Below are 17,562 nucleotides of genomic sequence, written 5' to 3' on the forward strand. Positions count from 1 at the left end.
AGCCGGGAGGCAGCTGCCCCAGGAGAGCCTGGGAGCTCTTTGTTGCTCCAGCCTCCAAGGGCTCGAGGCAGCTGCCTGCCTTCAGCTGCCCAGCAAGCCAGGGGAGATGGGCGGCAGGACGGCCGAGGAGGAACAGAGCCAAGCCAGCAGTGGGTCGGCCCCAGTAATGCTGCAAGCATGACACACCGCCCAGCAGCCGGCCAAAAGGGAGCTTTGCTCTGCACAAATGGCGGGCGCAGCAGCCCCAGTGCAGGGAGGGGCAGGGCCTCTGGCCCCCACCTCTGCCCACCTGCAGGGCGCACTAGGTGGGCGCCAGGCTAGGCAACCCCCTACTGAGCCTTTCCCCCTGGAACCGGGTTCAGCAATAACAGCAGCAGCAGGGCCTGGGCGAGCGAGCGGTTACCCCACTCGTCAGCAGCCCACGCTTCCAGTGGCACTGCCCTCGGCTCAAGGGGCAGCAGCAGAGCTGGGTGCGAGGGACACCAGGCTGTGAGCAGGGGTGCAGGGCCAGCCGAGGCTAGACTAGCCAGGGGGCATCAGCAGAGGGCAGGGTGTGAGAGTGACTCGGGCTGCAGCCCCTCCTTTCCATTACGCACCAGCCACCAGGTCCCTGCGGCCCAGGCAGGCTGCACAGTAAGGCCAGCCCCAGCCCCCTCCATGGAACCAGAGCCCGGGTCACAAACAGGGCAGCCCCCCCGGTCGGTTCTGCTGAGCTCCGAGCTGCCAGCTGAATGAAGCTGGGAGGCGGGAGCCAGCCGCCCACCGCAGGCAGACGGAAGCAGCCGGTGCAAGCGAGAGCAGAAGAAGGGGAGCCGAGGGCACACTGGCCCCCCACCACCACCCGGGGGGCGGGGGTGTGTGTTGAGTTCCAGGCTGCGTCTGCAGCTCCCTGGGCAGCAGAACCACCAGGGGCTCCCTGTGCCCAGCCCCCTGCGGCTGCAGCCCCTGCTTTGCTGCCAGAGGCGCTTAGTTCCTGGGTACAGGTTGAGCGGGCAGCAGCAGGTCCATCACAGGGGGTGCTGGCACTTGGGCACTGGGCTCTGCGGCCCCCAGCACCGGCTGCCTGGAGCCAGGTCTGGGACAACAGGATGCTCTCGGGAAGGGCCTCAGAGCCGAGCGGGGCAGGAGGTGGCAGATGCTGCCCGGCTAACCAGGCTGCACCAGCTCCGGCCCCACCCTTCCGGGGACACCAAGTGCACGCTGGCACTAGCCGAGCGAGCAAGGGGCTAGCAGCTCCGGCCCCACCCTTCCGGGGACACCAAGTGCACGCTGGCACTAGCCGAGCGAGCAAGGGGCTAGCAGCTCCGGCCCCACCCTTCCGGGGACACCAAGTGCACGCTGGCACTAGCCGAGCGAGCAAGGGGCTAGCAGCTCCGGCCCCACCCTTCCGGGGACACCAAGTGCACGCTGGCACTAGCCGAGCGAGCAAGGGGCTAGCAGCTCCGGCCCCACCCTTCCGGGGACACCAAGTGCACGCTGGCACTAGCCGAGCGAGCAAGGGGCTAGCAGCTCCGGCCCCAGCAGAGCCCCACCTCCTCCCCCCCAGCACCAGCTCTGCAAAGAGGGCAGATACCGCACCAGCCCCACCGCCTCCCACCTCAACAGCTCCCCACCCCTTCCTGCACCCACTGCTGCTCCCTGAGGGAGACCCACCAGGCAGCCCCAGCTGGAGGAGCCTGCATGGAGCCCTGCTGAGCCCAACCCTCCTCACCAGGAGCCATCGCAGCCCCAGCCAGGCAGAGATGGCTCCGCGGCCGCGGGTGGAGAGCACTGGCGATTCATTCAGCAGCCCTGCGTGGGGAGAAGAGCTGGGGCCAGGCCCGCTCCTGCCCTTCGCACACGCAGTCACCAGGCGAGCCAGCACAACCGAGTGCTTACGGACCTGACAAGAAGTACCATGCTGAGGCTTTGGAGTCAGTGCCTCCTTGAGATGAAGGGGGCAGTTCACATGGGGCTGCCGCAGGCTCCAGGCAGATGTTACACGTCATTAACCATCCCAGCTGGTGGCGTGGGTAGCTACCGGTGTGGTGCTTTGCTTTTGTTCGATGATGATAACAGTCGGCTGCATGCGTGTTTTCTGTGTGTGCTGCCCCGGCTCTGCGCAGATTGCTGACACAGCAGACCCCGAGAGAACCGCCAAAAACCACAGACTTTAGTAAGGTACAAAGGAACCCGAGCCAGGTTTATTGTCAAACGAAGCACAGTGATAGTTCCCTTTAGACTCTACCGGACATACTACGAATTTGTTCTCCCTGGCAATGGACACAGCTCGGTCAGGGGCGGGACTCTCCACTGCCCCCTAGGCTGGACAAAGATGTGCGCCCCCGGACCTACTTTTATACCATTGCAGGACAGATTACTCATCATAGTTCAAACGAATCTCTCCATCACGTTGTCCTTTTGCCAGTTCCTCGTTATGTCTGTGTTCGGATGCCGTCGTGGCGCAAGTTCCTCTCATTAGCCCTTATCTGCGTGCGCACGTGCTTCTAATAACCTTTTCTTGCCAACTTCTGTGAGTGGGACCCGCCTCTGGCTTACAGCCCAGCTTTGCTGAACACTGCCTGGAAGTACTTTGGTTCAGGCTTCAGACTGGGCCTCTGATACAAGAGTTTATGTTTCAGGGCCTCCTCTTACTACAACGGGCCCGAGCTCCTTCGCAGCCCACGGCTCCGGAATTAAAGCCTGAATTCTGCTGTGGGGTGGGTGCAGGTAACACGTAATCTAACAGACAGGGAGAGGCAGGGTACCTTAGCTAGGCCAGACTGGGCCCGTGGCTGGGCATTTGACCCCACTGGGATAGGAGAGTCTTCATTTCCCCTTCTCGGTGCTTGTGGGGTGTGGATGTTACACATCCCCAGAGGTGGCTGCATCGTGGGGGGGGTAATATTCTTTAGCTACCTCTGAGGGAGGAGGCAAGGCTGGTGAGACTGTGGCACTGTTACTACCTGCAGAGGTCCCCAAGGTGCCTGGATGGAGACATCCTACAAACCAGAGAGCAGTTTCCCCTGCCTAGTATCCTGGAAATGCCCAAAATCGAGGGGTGAACTCCAGCTCCCGCCCACTCCGGGGCTGTGGTCCTGGCTGCGAGGGAGGCCTTGGGCCGGAGCAGTACAGCAGACTGGGCAGTTCTACCTTCGTGCTCCCCACCAGCGTGCGCAGGGCTGGGGAGGCAGAGCCCGGCAACCGAGCTCCTTCCCAGTGCCCACCAATTTTCCAATTCCAGCCGCAGCCAGAGCCAAGCCAAGGTTATCGCAGCGCGGAGGCAGCAAGACAGCTGTGCATGTCAAACAAATCAGCCGCCCTGCAACAGGAGAGCGGCCGGCACCCTTCAGCTGCGGGGAGAGAGACTAGCCACACAGCTGGAGGGCTCCAGGGAGCCACGCAGACCTCTTCCGTTCGCAGTGCTGAGCTGTTATGAACCTGTAGGGTGAGCCACAGAACTGGAGCCCTCCCGGCTGGACCTGCTGGGGAGCAGCTGGGACCCCAGCCCAGAGACAGCCTGACTCTGCAGACACACTGCCCCTCCAGCCCCGCTGCAGAGACGTCAGGCACATCTCTCCTACTGCTGCTGCTGAGCTCCCACGGGCCCAGTGGCTGCCAGCCAAGGGCAGAACTCCCAGCTCGCCATGCCAGCCAGGAGAACAGGCAGGCGGCACAGCAGAGGGAGGGGCAGGGCCAGCGTGATGGCTTCCCCGGAGCGCGCTGGGTTCTGATACTGCACGGTTTGCCCACAGTGTCCCTGCGAGGTGGCAGGCCAGTGTCCAACAGTGGCAGGACCCTTCCAATGAGTCCTAGTCACCGGCTTGGAGCCAACCCCCTAGAGACCAGCAGGCAGGGAGCCTGGAAACAGCACAGCCGCCGTTCCCAGGGCACATCCAGACCTGCCCTTCCCACCATGGGCTGCTCGGGGCACTGCCTTCCCACCGGGGAACGGGGCTGGGCGGTGCTGGGGGAGATGTACAGAGGCAGGCCCAGGAAGCCCACGCAGGGAGTGGCCCCAGCACCGTGGCTGTCCTCCTGCCCTCCGAGCCGAGTCCATGCACACCCAGCAAAAGGAGGATTTCTAGGTCCCGCTACGGGAGAGGCTAATCCGCTGAGAACAGCTTCCTGTGTCTGCAGAACTAACTGGGCATTTCAGTTACACCAGGCCAAGGAGCCAGCGCTGCTGCCCTGACGAGTCAGGCAGCCAGGCCCTGCCCAGATGGTCCACGGCGCAAAGACACCCCCCCATTCCACCTTCAGCTCCCGCCCACAGGAGGCGCCCTCGGAGCACTGGTGGCGGAGAGGGCGAGTTACAGACTGCACACACGGCGGAGGCAGGCGGCAAGATTCCATTAAAGGAATTCAGCCGGTTAGCCACCAGACGGGAACCATGAGCCCCAGGGACGGCAGATCCCAATGGGAATACCGCGCCTGGACCAACACAGACAGCACTGGGCACAGCCATCTCCCCTACCAGGGGGCCCTCACCACCACAGCACCAGAGAATCAGACACGGCAAAGAGCCTCCCAGGCGGGGTCATGCAGCAGAGAAGCCCAGCACTGTTCTGCAGTTCCACTCGGGGGGAAACTCCACTCCCTGAGGTCTGGCTGCTACGCACCAGGCTGCCTGTGGCAGATTTCCAGCTCAGGGGCACTCTCCCAGGGGCACTGCCGGGCTCACCCAGGCCATTACATACTGGAATGGAGGAAGCTCACTGGGGCTGTGGCAGGTCAAGGGGCCTGGGAGGTGACACAGCAAGATCCAGCATACACAGAGGCCCGGAGTTCGGAAATTCCCAAGTCTGCGCTGCATCGCACATGGCATGAGCCACGACTCGCGAGACATGCCAACTGTCCCGAGCTGCACTCCCCATTATGACACCCAGCGTCCCTCATTTTTCCCACCCATGTGCGCAATGAATTTGGTTCTGTGCACCAATATAGAGGTGATGCATGACACATCACATCCAAATTGGTGCACAGAACAAACTTCATGTGGCAGAGGTGGGGCCAAGGGGTTTGGAGTGTGGGAGGGGCTCAGGGCTGGGGCAGAGGGTTGGGATGCAGGGGGCTGCAGGCTGCCCCGGGGCTACTGTGGGAGAAGCCTACCCCCAACTCTCTCCCCCTGCAGCAGCACCTGGGCTGGGGCGGGGGAGAGGTGCCTCTCCCCCCGGCTGCAGCAGGTCAGGGCTGGGTTGGGGCCAGGAGCGGGGCATTTCTCCCCACCGCAGCCTGCGCGGCGCTTAATAGGCTGCTGCACGGCCACACAGCTTAGAGGGAACTTAGGTGACACCTCTCCCAAGGACACACACGCTGGCTGCAGGCACATTGAGCATGGACACAGACACCCCACCCCCTTCAGACAGCAGCCGGCGTGGGTTCCCAAGGAGCGACAGCAGGAGACAGCAGCTCCTGGGGTGCTCAGACGTGCTGCAAAGGTCAGAGGAGCTGCTCTGGTGACTAATGAACTGTCGCTGTGCGTTCCAGCTGCGAGGCCTGCAATGCAGTGGCTTGGCGCCAGGAATACCAGCCAGGGCAGTCTGCAGTCCACCAACACGCACCCCGCCCAGGGGCAATTGAGGATACCCGCGGCTCAGCTGAAGCACAGATGACACGGCGGCCATTTCAGGGGCCAACCACACATGCCCCTCCTGGCCACCAGCCAGCCTGTCCCAGAGGATGGAGGAGCCCCCATCACTGTCACGGGGCAGGAGGAGCTCTGGGATGGCCAGATAGAAGCGCGGAGTGGCAGCTTTGGGCTTCTTACGCAGCCCTTGCCCTGCGGGTTCCCAAGGGCCTAGGCCCACATTCCTGCAGAGGACGCAGCTGGGGCCAGCCCGGAGAAGCTCCCTGTGGACTCCAAGGATTCCTCACAGTTGGTTCCAGGACACCCCACCCACCGCTGCGTTTCTATAGTCGTTAGCTCGAGAAGGGGCCACTTGTGCCCACAACGGGCACAGGAATTGGCAGCATTGCCAGGGGCTGTTGGTAGCTCTATGGCCCCTTCTAATAGCCACTGTGGGAAGACAGGACACTGGGCTAGATGGACCTTTGGTCTGACCCAGCCTGGCCGTTCGTATGTTCTTATACAGCTGTCCAGGAACTGCTAAGTTCCATCTTCAGAGCCTGCTCCTTCCTTGCCCCTGTGACTTGGCGAGAATAACGTGTGCCCCCTTCCCTAGTCCAGAGCGTGACACGTCCCTTGGGCTGAGCCGTGCGCTGAGCTGAGGACGGGGGGATCCATGGTGCCGAGCAGTGCAGGCCCCAATTCCCATGCTCTAGTCAAATGCAGCTTTAAGCCAGATGCCATAATACAGCGCCACGGGCAGGCACCCACTCGGGCACGCTCCCTCCCCCTCCCCGCACAAGAGCGAGGAAAAGCGGGGGGCTGGAGTGGCCATGGCACGTCCCCATAGCATGGCGCGTCCACTCGGGGCCAGCGCAAGAGACGCGATTCTCCCACAGCGTCACGCTTTGGTACAAGGTGCTTGACGAGGTCACAGTGTGACTGCAGGGGTCCTGGGCCCAGAACACACAGGCGCCGACTTTCCAATGTGCCAAGGGGTGCTCCAGGCCTCGCCCCCACCCCGCCTCTTCCTGGCCCCACCGTGCTCTCACTCCTCCCACCTCAGCACCTCCTGCACACCCTGTCACGGCGGGTGGGCGCTGCGGGGAGGGAGGGGGAGGTGCTGATTGGGGGGCTCGCAAGCAGGCAGGCAAGAGGCACTCGGGGGGAGGGGAGAGCTGACGGGGGGCTGATGGTGGGTGCTCAGCACCCACCATTTTTTCCCTGTGGGTGCTCCAGCCCGAGAGCACCCACGGAGTCAGCGCCAATGCCCGGACAGCTCTTTGCAGTCAGCCCTGTCAGACCGGCTCTGCTCCCCCCTGCCGGGGCAGAACTCGGGAAGGAAGCCTGGCCACCAAGCCACTTGAGCCTGGCCACCAAGCCACTTGAGCCTGGCCACCAAGCCACTTGAGCCTGGCCACCAAGCCACTTGAGCCTGGCCACCAAGCCACTTGCTCTCACCTCCCAGCTGGGGGTAGGAACAGGCCACTGGAGCAAATGCCTGCAGGGCTGAGGAGCAGCTGCCACCCCCAAGCACACATGAGGAGGCAGGCCCGGGAAAGCAGGACAGGGGAGCCTAGTGCTCAGGCCCAGCAGCCTGGACCTTCCCCGGTGTGGCCAAAAGGGACCCCACAGCAAACCAGACTGCAGGCTTCCACGCAGCAAGCGCAAGCTCCACCCACTGGTACAGATGGGTCTGGAGGGCGCAGGCTCGGAGGAGCCCATCACTGCCCCCAGACACTCCCCCGGCAGGGATGCAGGGTTTCATTTAGAGCCAGGTACAGTGGCACTATGGCTGCTCTTTGCAGAGTGTGGGTAATCACACACACAGAACTGGGTCGGGCTAGTGATTATCCAGGATGGGGACAGAGCGAGCAGCTGCACAGAGCCCTATGCCGAGCACATAGGCACACCTCAAGGTAAGAGCATAAGAACAGCCCTACTGGGTCAGACCAAAGGTCCATCTAACCCAGTGTCCTGTCTTCCGACAGTGGCCAATGCCAGGTGCCCCAGAGGGAATGAACAGAACAGGGAATCAATAAGTGATCCATCCCGTCACTCGTTCCCAGCTTCTCGCAAACAGAGGCTAGGGATACCATCCCTGCCCATCCTGGCTAACAGCCATTGATGGACCTATCCTCCATGAACTTATCCAGTTCTTTTTTGAACCGAGTTATGGTCCTGGCCTTCACAACATCCCCTGGCAAGGAATTCCACGGATTGACTGTGATTTGTGTGAAGAAATACTGCTTTCTGTTTGTTTTCAACCTGCTGCCTATTAATTTCATTGGGTGACCCCTTGTTCTTGGGTTATGAGAAGTAGTAAACAACACTTCCTTATCTACTTTCTCCACACCAGTCATGATTTTACAGACCTCAATCATATCCCCCCTTAGTCATCTCTTTTCCAAGCTGAAAAGTCCCAGTCTTATTAATCTCTCCTCATACGGAAGCCATTCCAGACCCCAATCATTTTTGTTGCTCTTTTCTGAGCCTTTTCCAATTCCAATATATCTTTTTTGAGACGCAGCGACCACATCTGCGCACAGTAATTCAAGATGTGGGCATCCCTGGCTTTATATAAAGGCAACATGAAATTTTCTGTCCTATTATCTATCCCTTTCTTAACGATTCCCAGCATTCTGTTCGCTTTTTTGACGGCCGCTGCCTATGGAGTGGATGTTTTCAGAGAACTCTCCACAGTGACTCCAAGATCTCTTTCTTGAGTGATAACAGCTAATTTAGACCCCATCGAAGTGTGGATGCTGCCCAGCAAAGTAAGAATTGCTATCCCATAGGGCTCTGCCCACCCCAGGAGAAGTTACTCATAGCAACGCTCCCACCTTACTAACTGCTTCACTGAGCCCTCCCTCCTCCCAGCTAGTCTAAGGAGCCTCCATCTGACCGGCAGTGACTCCGAGAGGCTGGGGGTCGGGGCAGAGAATCAGCTGAACCCGAGCTCTCAGCAAGACGCTGTGGCCAAAAATCCTAATGCGACCTGGGGAAGTAGGGGCAGTGAGGTTATTTTACCTCTATTTGGCACTGGTGCGACTACTGCTTGGATCCTGGGTCCAGCTCTGGTACCCACCATTCAAGAAGGATGTTGATAAATTGGCGAGGGGTCCGAGAAGAGCCACGAGAATGATTAAAGGATTAGAAAACCTGCCTTGTAGTGATAAGCTAAACTGATTGAGCTCGGAGTCTAACAAGGGTTCGGGGGGACTTGGTCACAGTCTATAAGAACCTACAGGGGGAACAAACATTTAGTAATCGGCTCGTCCAGCTGACAGAAGAAGGGCTAACACGAGCCAAGGCCTGGCAGCTGAAACCAGACAGATCCAGACTGGCAATAAGGAGTAAGTTATTAACAGGGAGAGGAACTAACCAGTGGAACAATTTCCCAAGGGCCATGGTGGATTCCCCATCATTGACAGTGTTTCAGTCAAGCCCAGATTTTTTCCAGATCTCCTCTGGATCCGTCAGGAAGCCCTCTGGGCTGTGTTATCCAGGGGGTCGGACAGGGTGAGCACCATGATCTACAAATCACCTGAGCCGGAGCTAAGCTGGTGCCTTGAATGAAAGGACTTTCACCCTGACACCACCACCACCACCCCTCACCCCCCAGCAGCAGCACATGGGGACCAGGTCAGGTTCCTCGTGCCACCTGCCCAGGGAGGAGGGCATGTGCCAGGATCGCTCTCCAGCACCATCACTAACCCACCGGGCCACAGGTACCTTGGTGCCATGGTAGAAGTCGTCCACGCAGGTGGCATTCATGAAGGTCTGGTGGAAGTGAGTGCTGGTGTCGATGCCGCCCGGGATCACCAGCTTCCCGGTGGCGTCGATCACCTTGGCCCCTCCCGGGATCATGAGCTCCCGGCCCACTTGCTGGATGATGCCGTTCTCAATGTAGACGTCGGCCTCCAGCGTGCAGTCGTCATTCACCACCTTCCCCCCCTTGATGAGGATCCGCATCGTGGCCGAGTTGGCAAGCATGGCTCTGAAAGGGGAGAGAAGCAACGGGTTAGGGTCAGCCATCCAATGGTCCCTGCAGGCCCCCTGCCATGCCACTGCCTGCCTGGCACAAGTAGAGCTGGGAGGGAGCCGGGAGCCCCATTTCCCTGCCCTGCAGCACCAACAGAAGCCCCCACCCCAGCCTTGCCAGACCCAGAACTTCCATCCCCAGCAGCCAGCGAGATGGCCGGCACTCAGGTGAGACCTGGTCACTGCAAGGAAGGACAACTAACCGCCTAGCCTAGAAGGGGTCTACCTCCCACCCACAGCCGCGGCAGCTGGAGGAACAGCTAGAGACACCTAGGGGTGCTGGAAGGAGCCTGGGAGGGAGATGTGGCGTCAAGAGGCCATGTGTCAGAAGGGGAGTGGCCGGACAGATTCGGGAAAAGCGAGCTTATGGGGCTGGTGGATTTTTGGGGAGTCTCATACATTGACTGAGGGGGCAGAGCTTTTGGAGGGAGCCCCTTGTTAGTGCTGTCCCAGCATGACGCCAGGCACAGGGGCAATGCAAGAGGCCGCAGGGTCACTGCAAAGAGCCGCTCTGTCTTGGGGCTGGAGGGGAAAGGACATGGTGGGTTCCAAGCAGAATAGGGCAGTTGCAGCCCTGAAGGAGTGGTTAGCTGCCACCTCCCTCCCTACAGCAGTGCACACAGGGCCAGCCTGGGCTGTCCAAGAGGAGTGGGAGTCTGACACCTGGCCCCATACAAGTGCCCACACCCTGCCCCTCAGCAGGGCCGCCCTGCCCCACCTAGGCCTGCTGGCTTTGACTATGGGGGCAGCCTCTCCTTTGCTGCGATGGACACAGCACAAGGGGCTTGTGATCCAAGTAGCACTTCAGAGGAGCAGGGGCTCACTGCCCGGCGTGCGCTGGGGATGCGGCTGGCTGCTGGGAGCCAGGGAGGGACCACAGCGGGGACTGGGCTAGGCAGGCATGGCTGCATCTCCCCAGGGCGTAGCAGGATGTGGGTGCAGAAGGCCTGGCTGGACTCTCACACCAGGCCAGATGCACGCTGCTCACAGTAACAGGGGGAGCCCCCTGGCAAGTATGGGGGACACTGGCATCAAAGCTGGGTGGAAACAGGCCTGTGCCAGCCAGCGACTCCCACTGACCTGCCCTTGGCTCACGGGGACTTTCTGTAATGGATGGTGGGCGTGCAGAGGGCAGGATGGGTGGGGTGCCCATCCCTTTACTAGCAGATGCTGCGGGAGCCCCTGCCAGCCTCCCATGGGCGCACTCAGCCAGAGCGAGCAGCTGCTGGGGCTCTCAGTGGGAAAGGCTATGTGCAGGCTAAGCCAGCCTTTGGGTCTGCTGGGGGGAGGGGAGCGCGGGGCCAGGGCTGTCAGGGATTACCCAGGAGGTGTCAAACACCCGCCAGCCCCTGGTGTATGTAAACAGCAGATTATCCCAGTGCAAACCTAGAAGATCAGCATGCTGGGGCCATCACAGGGGCCGCATCAGAACCAAGCCCTCAGAGAGGGGCAAGAAGAGGGTGGAAGCAGGGCAGCAGCTGCCCCTGGACCCATCACCGAGGGCATCGGAGGGACCCCTCTTTCAGGCAGTGGTTTGCTCCCCAGCTGCCAGCACGCCCGGGTTTCCAAGCTGCCCAGTGGCAGATCCTGGGCTCCAAGCGCAAGAGCTACGTGGATGTATCTTTCATGAGCAGCCTCATTCTCTTGGAGTTCAGACACCTGGCGCTCGGGCCGAACTGGAGGGGCAGGGTGCAGCTACACAGCCCCGGAAACAGGTGCAGGAAGTCCAAGAGGGGTATGGCTGGAAAGCCTGCTGGATGTCACCCCATAGTCGGAGTGTCCCTAGCCTCTGTTTGCTAGAAGCGGACCATAGGGGCTGGATCACTCAATTGCCTTGCTCTGTTCATTCCCTCCGAAGCACCCGACATTGGCCGCTGTTGGCAGACAGGACACTGGGCTAGATGGATCATTGGTCTGCCCCAGTGTGGCCATTTTTATGTTAAATAATTCCTACAGCAGACCTCTTAGAAAAACATCCAGTATTCCCGTAAACAGTGCCAGTGCTGGATAATCCACCACCACCCTTGGGAAATGGTGAGTTATTCTCACTGTTAAACACTTAGGCCTTATTTCCAGTCTGAATTTGTCTAGCTTCAAACTCCAGCCCCTAGATGGGGTTAGAACTTCCTCTGCTAGCCTGAAGAGCCCATTATTAAATATTTGTTCCCTGTGTTTATGCTTTTAGACTGCAATCAAGTCATCCCTTAACCTTCTCTTTGCTAGGCTAAATAGACTGAACACGTTGAGTCTGTCATGAGGCAGGTTTTCTAATCTCATGTCTCTTCTCTGACCCCTCGCCAATTTATCAATGTCCTCCTTGAATTGTGGGCACCAGAATGGGATTCCAGCCGTGGTCACGCCCATACCACATGTGACGAAGTGGGACTGTTCTTAATGGTTCCTCTGAATAGTGTGGGGGTGCCTCAGTTTCCCCTATGCAGTTCTTAAGTATCTAGGGGGTGGGATAAGGGTGTATGATCATTGCAGAGCCCTAGAGGGCAGGTGTGTGCAGGAATCTGGACACAGAGAATGGCCAACGCCCTGTTTCCTGGCAACTGATGGCCTGGGCCCTTCCCTCTGCAAGGTGAGAGCTAAAGAGTTGGAGAACAAAGGAATCAGGTGCCCTCCTGGCCCGGGAAAGGGACAAAGCCCAGAGGAGGGGGGGCTGGAGGGAGTTTCAGTTTGAGGCTGGCTGGTGACATGGAGTGAAGGGCAGACGGGGTTGTCTGGCTCACTGCCCCCCAAAATGGACCCAGCTGAGGGGTCCTGTTCTCTGCACCTACAAGCTCTGTGTTAGACCATGTTCCTGTCGTCTAATAAACCTCTGTTTTACTGGCTGGCGGAGAGCCACGTCTGACTGCGGAGTTGGGGGGCAGGACCCTCTGGCTTCCCCAGGACCCCGCCTGGGGGGACTCACTGTGGGAAGCACAGGGAGGGGCAGAGGAGGCTGAATGCTCCGAGGTCAGACCCAGGGAGGTGGAAGCCGTGTGTCCTGCAGACAGGCTGCTCCCAGAGAGGAGACTTCCCCAGAGTCCTGACTGGCTTCATGGGGAGCAGTTCCAGAGCATCGCCCGGGGACTCCATGACACCACATAGAGGTAAAAAGCTCTTGACTCCTACTCAAGATTCCCGTTTACGCATCCCAAGATGGGATGTCTTTTAGCCACAGCATCACAGTGGGAGCTTATGGTCAGTTGATTATCCATCGCAACCCCCAAAACTTTTTGCAGAGTCCCTGCTGCCCAGGGTCGAGTCCCCCAGCCTGTAAGTACAGCCTCCATTCTTTGTTGCTAGATGTACACGTTTACATTTAGCCATGTGAAAAGGCATTTTGTTTATTTGTGCCCAATTTACCAAGCGATCCACATCGCTCTGTATCAGGGATCTGTCCTCTTCATTATTTACCACACCCCCATTTTTCTGTCATCAGCAATCTGTATCAGTGATGAGTTTATATTTTCTTCCTGATCATTGATAAAGATGTTAAATAGCCTAGGGCCTAGAACTGATCTTTGCGGGTGGAAACACCCACTTGATGACAATTCCCCATTTACAACTGCATTTTGAGCCCTATCAGTTAGCCAGTTTTTAATCCAACTCTTCATTTTACTCAGGACAGTCCTGTGGGCCCTGGACTATCTGTGCCAGCAGCTCCTTGGCCTCTAGGCACTGCCCCAAGGCAGGCAAGAAGTGCTAACACCCATAGAGAACACCACCCCCCAGCATCCTGGGCTCAGCAAGGGCAGGAGCCTCGCTAGCCCCACCTCGCACTGAGCCCCTGCTGCCTGCTAGGAGTCCACAGCCCAATGCACTCACGGCTCAGCCACTGAGCGGAGATGAGCCGCAGGGTGGGACCCGAGTGGCAGGAACCAGCCCTGTTCATGAGGGCAGCAGGAAAGGCCATGGGGGCCCTTGAAGACAGAGCAGCCACTTGTATCCAGGTCACTGTCCCCATGCTGCTTCCTGCCCCGGGGCTGTGGAGCAGAAGCGGCAGCCACAGTCCATCCACCCTGCACCTGGGGGAAATCCCCCTATTTTAAAACCAAATGTAGACAGAAGGGGAGGGATGTTCAGCAGCTGGGGGTCACCCATGGGCCAAGGCCAGCAGGGCTCCTGGCAGCCTCAAGGTGGTGCAGAGAGCTGGGATTCTGGACTCTGACGCTGCCTTTCCCATTCAGCAGCAGAACCGAGCTGGGGGTGGGGAGATGACCTGCAACGGGGACACTTATGTCCAAAGGGCTTTGTTTCAAGCAGAAGAAGGGCCCCGGGCCATGACCCCCTGAAAGCTCCCAGGGCCACACGGCTGCTCCCTCCCTGGGGCACAAGGCAGAACAGCTGCTGCACCCTAGCCAGAGCGTGACCCGAGGGAACACCCCCTAGACCCTGCAAACAGAGCCATGTTGGGGTGCAGGTGGCACAGCAGGCTGGGAAGATGGAGGGAGACATTTTCCCAAAGGGGAGCGCCTTCTGCTGGGGTGGAGGAGTTACGCTCCCACTCCCCAGTCTGGGGCTGTATACGGGGCATCCCAGCTTACCCTGGCTGAGCCCCAAACAGCCGCCCCCCCTCCACTGCTCAGCACTAAGCTAGCCCACGTCAAGCAGCTGCCGGGGACTCCAGCAGGGAGCATTGGAGCTATTAGCAAAAGGCTTCTAAGAGAGGCCAGAAAAGACCCCAGCAGCACAGGGCCCTGGCTCAGGCGCAAGGGGGTCCGGTTGGGCTGCAGCTCTACCCTGAGTGGTGCCCTGCACCCCCTTCCCTGCCAGCGACTGCTCTTTGCCCCGTGGGATGTTTCATGATGGAACGTGTGCACCTGGTGACCACAGAGAATGGGCAGTGCCAGGCTGGCCAGGGCATTGCTCTGCGACCCTCTCACAGTCACCTCTCCTACAATGCCCCCCATGGCCCTTGAGATGCTGGCCAGCCTCCCACACCCCGGCTGCTTTCGATCCTCTCCTGGCCTACTGCAGGCTCCACAGCCACCACCCCTTCCCCACAGCTCCCCCACATCTCCGGCCCTCGGCACCTCCATGCTGGGACTGGGGCAGGTGCCCTGCTGAGCCAAGATACTCCTCCGAGTTACCCTCTCAGCTGTGCCCTGTTCGCCACCAATTTCACTGCCCGCCACCACTCCCGAGCGGCTGCTCTGTGCCCTGAACTTACGAAGGGGCCAGACTGGGTCAGACCAAAGGTCCCTCTAGCCCAGTATCCTGTCTCCCCACAGTGGCCCATGCCAGGCGCCCCAGAGAGAACGAACAGAAGAGAGAATCATCCAGCGATCCATCCCCTGTCGCCCATTCCCAGCTCCTGGCAAACAGAGGCTAAGAAGGAGCAGAGGTGCCTCTGCAGGGACCTCGAATCCATTCTTAACCCCCTGCTCCCACCTTTATGTGCATGCTTCACCCCCATCCACAGCACCTACATCGCTGCCCACCTGCCCGCCCATGGACACATGGCTTTGCCAGCAGTTCAACAGGCCAAACACTGGGTGCTCATTCACCCCGAGATGCCCCCTTGCAAGTCACGTGCTCCCAGCACGGCTCTGCTTCCACCCTCGGCTCCTTCAGCAGCCCCAGCTTCTCCGAACACCAGCATCGTTTCGCCTGCATGCTCACGGCGGCTGCTGGCACTAATGCAGCCGCCTCGCTCTCAGCGGGCTGCAGCTCCCCCTCCTCGCCGTCTGCTGCCAGCACAACCCTCACCCCCCCTCGAATCCCTTCGTCATCAGCGCTGCTCCCTTGTTTCCCCCACCCACCGCCAGCTGCTCCTGCCTCCCCACTCCCTTCGCATCCTTCTCCCCCTGGTTCTCCACACCTCTTCCCAGGCCTGCGAGCTCGCCTCCTCATTCTCCTCCCCCCTGCTCCCGGGAAGTGGAGCATCCCTTGGACCAGCATCAGTGCGCTGAAGCCAGGCCAATCCAGGCTACCTGCCGCACCCCAGCCCCTCCCTTCATCTGGGCCCAGCCTGCTGCAGGGACAGTGCCACTTGTTCACAGCCAGCCGCCCGCATCCCAGGGTGCCACGTTAGCGACAGGGCTCGGGATAGCCAATTGCTTTGTGTTGAAGGGTTGACTTTGTCCCTCATTACACTGCTTTAAAGGATCAGGCAAAGGGACATTGTTACAGAGGTGCTGGGAGACAGACCCCGTAGGAAGAGGGAGCTTACAATTTAAAACCTCAACCCTCCAAGACATTTCCACGTGAGGGTCGGGCCGCCCCACACAAGGGGAGTGATCAGGGAGTTGGGCACTAGAGGTAGGTCTACACTGCACACTAAGCCTGGCTCGCTGGGACCCACACCTGTGGATCTGGGTTTCCAAGCCTGCACTCAAGTGTCCACACTGGATTGTGGACCTGGCTCTCTCAGCCGTGCTAACACGCCCATTCGGCGCCACACTGGCCTTCTGACACAGGCCTGCGGCTTGCCCTGCATCCACACTGCAAAGTGATGGGGCTTGGCCCAGTCAGAGCGTGACGGGCTCTGACCCAATCCCAGAGCAGGGCCTTAGGACCCAGGGCCTGAGTGCTTGCTGACCTGATTTGTGTGGGGAGGGACGGACGGTGTCTATGCAGCCCACAGGAGCGAGCCCCAGGAGCAAGTCACCACGCTAAAAACAGCAGTGTGGCTGAACCCACCCCCAGCCCAGACACCAGAGCCCACCCTGCCACATCTATCTAGCTGGTTTTAGCGCTGTCAACCCGGGTGCTCAGACTCGCAGCCGCTCGCTGTGTGGACACAGCCCGAATACGACTAAGGAGCCATCGGGAGGCTCCAACTCTGGAAAGTCCTGGCCCAGCTTTATAGGTCACAGCACTTGACATCCAAAGGGTCCCTCGGCCAGGCTGCAGCAGGTCTGGCTCCCAGCCCCTTCGCTACCCTCCAACCCGGCCTTCTGGAGAGACGCCAGCCCTATTTCAGGAAGAGAACGCTGCCCAGAACAGAGTCTTTCCCACCTGCTCCAATGCAGGGAGCAGCACGCCAGCAGGGGCTGACAGACTAAGGCCAGAGGGATCACCTCCTCTGACCTGGGCACAGCATTGCCAGAGAACTACTCTGCATTCATGCGGGGCCACCATCGCTTACAGGGCTTCCCGTTATCCACAGATCAGCGGCAACGCGAAAGAGCCCCTCTGACAGCAAACCTACCAAACCTGCTGGCTGTACGTCCACGCCCAGAGGTCTCCTCGCTACCAAGCCATGCAAGGAGCGTCTGGGGGCTGGCTGCTCACCCCCAGGGTAATAGGGACACTATTGGGGCTGGCCCTGCCATACACTGTTTGCAAAAGTGCAAACCCAGGAAATAGTCTCAGAGCAGACAGATCTCCAAGGAGACCTGGTTGGACCCTGGCTTGGGTTTCTGTTACACCCTACATTTAACCGCTGCTGTTACAGCATGCCATGTGGTGAGCCCCCGGGTGCCAGCTCAGCCAAGCAGGGCAGGTGGGCAAGCTACCGTCCCTCTCCAGTCACCATCTCACAAGAGCGGCTGCCAACCTCCCCCATACAGGTAACAGGAGAGGAGGTCGGGCAAGTACCTCCCAGCCATTAGCCTGAGTTACCCTGCACCATTCCTAGCCTGGGCGCCTGTACCCTCTCTGCAGGAAGTGGCAGAGACCTTTACCCAGCCACTCAGCTCTGCCATGAGCCAGACACTCAGATCTGAGCCTTGCTCTGGATTTGTAGGTACCGCGAGCGTGCCCTTGAGCGGACCTGGGGAAGCAGGCTGCTGCAGTAGAACAGGGGCACTGTCGCCAAGTCTCTGGCCTCTCTCAAGATGCCTTCTGGGAGCCAGGCACCCCAGGCTCCTGCGCAGCAGCATCCCGGGCCCTCCGATGTGACCAGAAGGGCCCAGCCACGGGCAGCATTCGGCGCTCCAGGCACCAGGCCTGAGCTGCTCCAGTGAACGAGTCTGGACAGTGGTCGAAGGCCTGTGTGTTTCCCCGCTGGGGCGGAAGCGGTGACAGTGGGCCAG

The 17,562-nt window shown here is 59.8% G+C and overlaps 1 protein-coding gene across 2 annotated transcripts in view; it reads right to left on the reverse strand.

Moving 5' to 3' along the window:
• DPYSL5 (dihydropyrimidinase like 5) overlaps positions 1–17,562 on the reverse strand; it is a 100,367-nt gene that overhangs the window by 58,902 nt on the left and 23,903 nt on the right. For both annotated transcript variants that reach the window (XM_073335460.2, XM_073335461.2), the window contains exon 2: positions 9,284–9,548. In XM_073335460.2, the coding sequence (XP_073191561.1) occupies positions 9,284–9,544 (261 nt within the window). In that variant the 5' untranslated portion in view covers positions 9,545–9,548. The remainder of the gene's footprint in view (positions 1–9,283; positions 9,549–17,562) is intronic.

This window comes from Lepidochelys kempii, chromosome 3 (genome assembly GCF_965140285.1).
Source record: "Lepidochelys kempii isolate rLepKem1 chromosome 3, rLepKem1.hap1, whole genome shotgun sequence".
In the NCBI taxonomy this organism is placed as follows: domain Eukaryota; kingdom Metazoa; phylum Chordata; order Testudines; family Cheloniidae; genus Lepidochelys; species Lepidochelys kempii.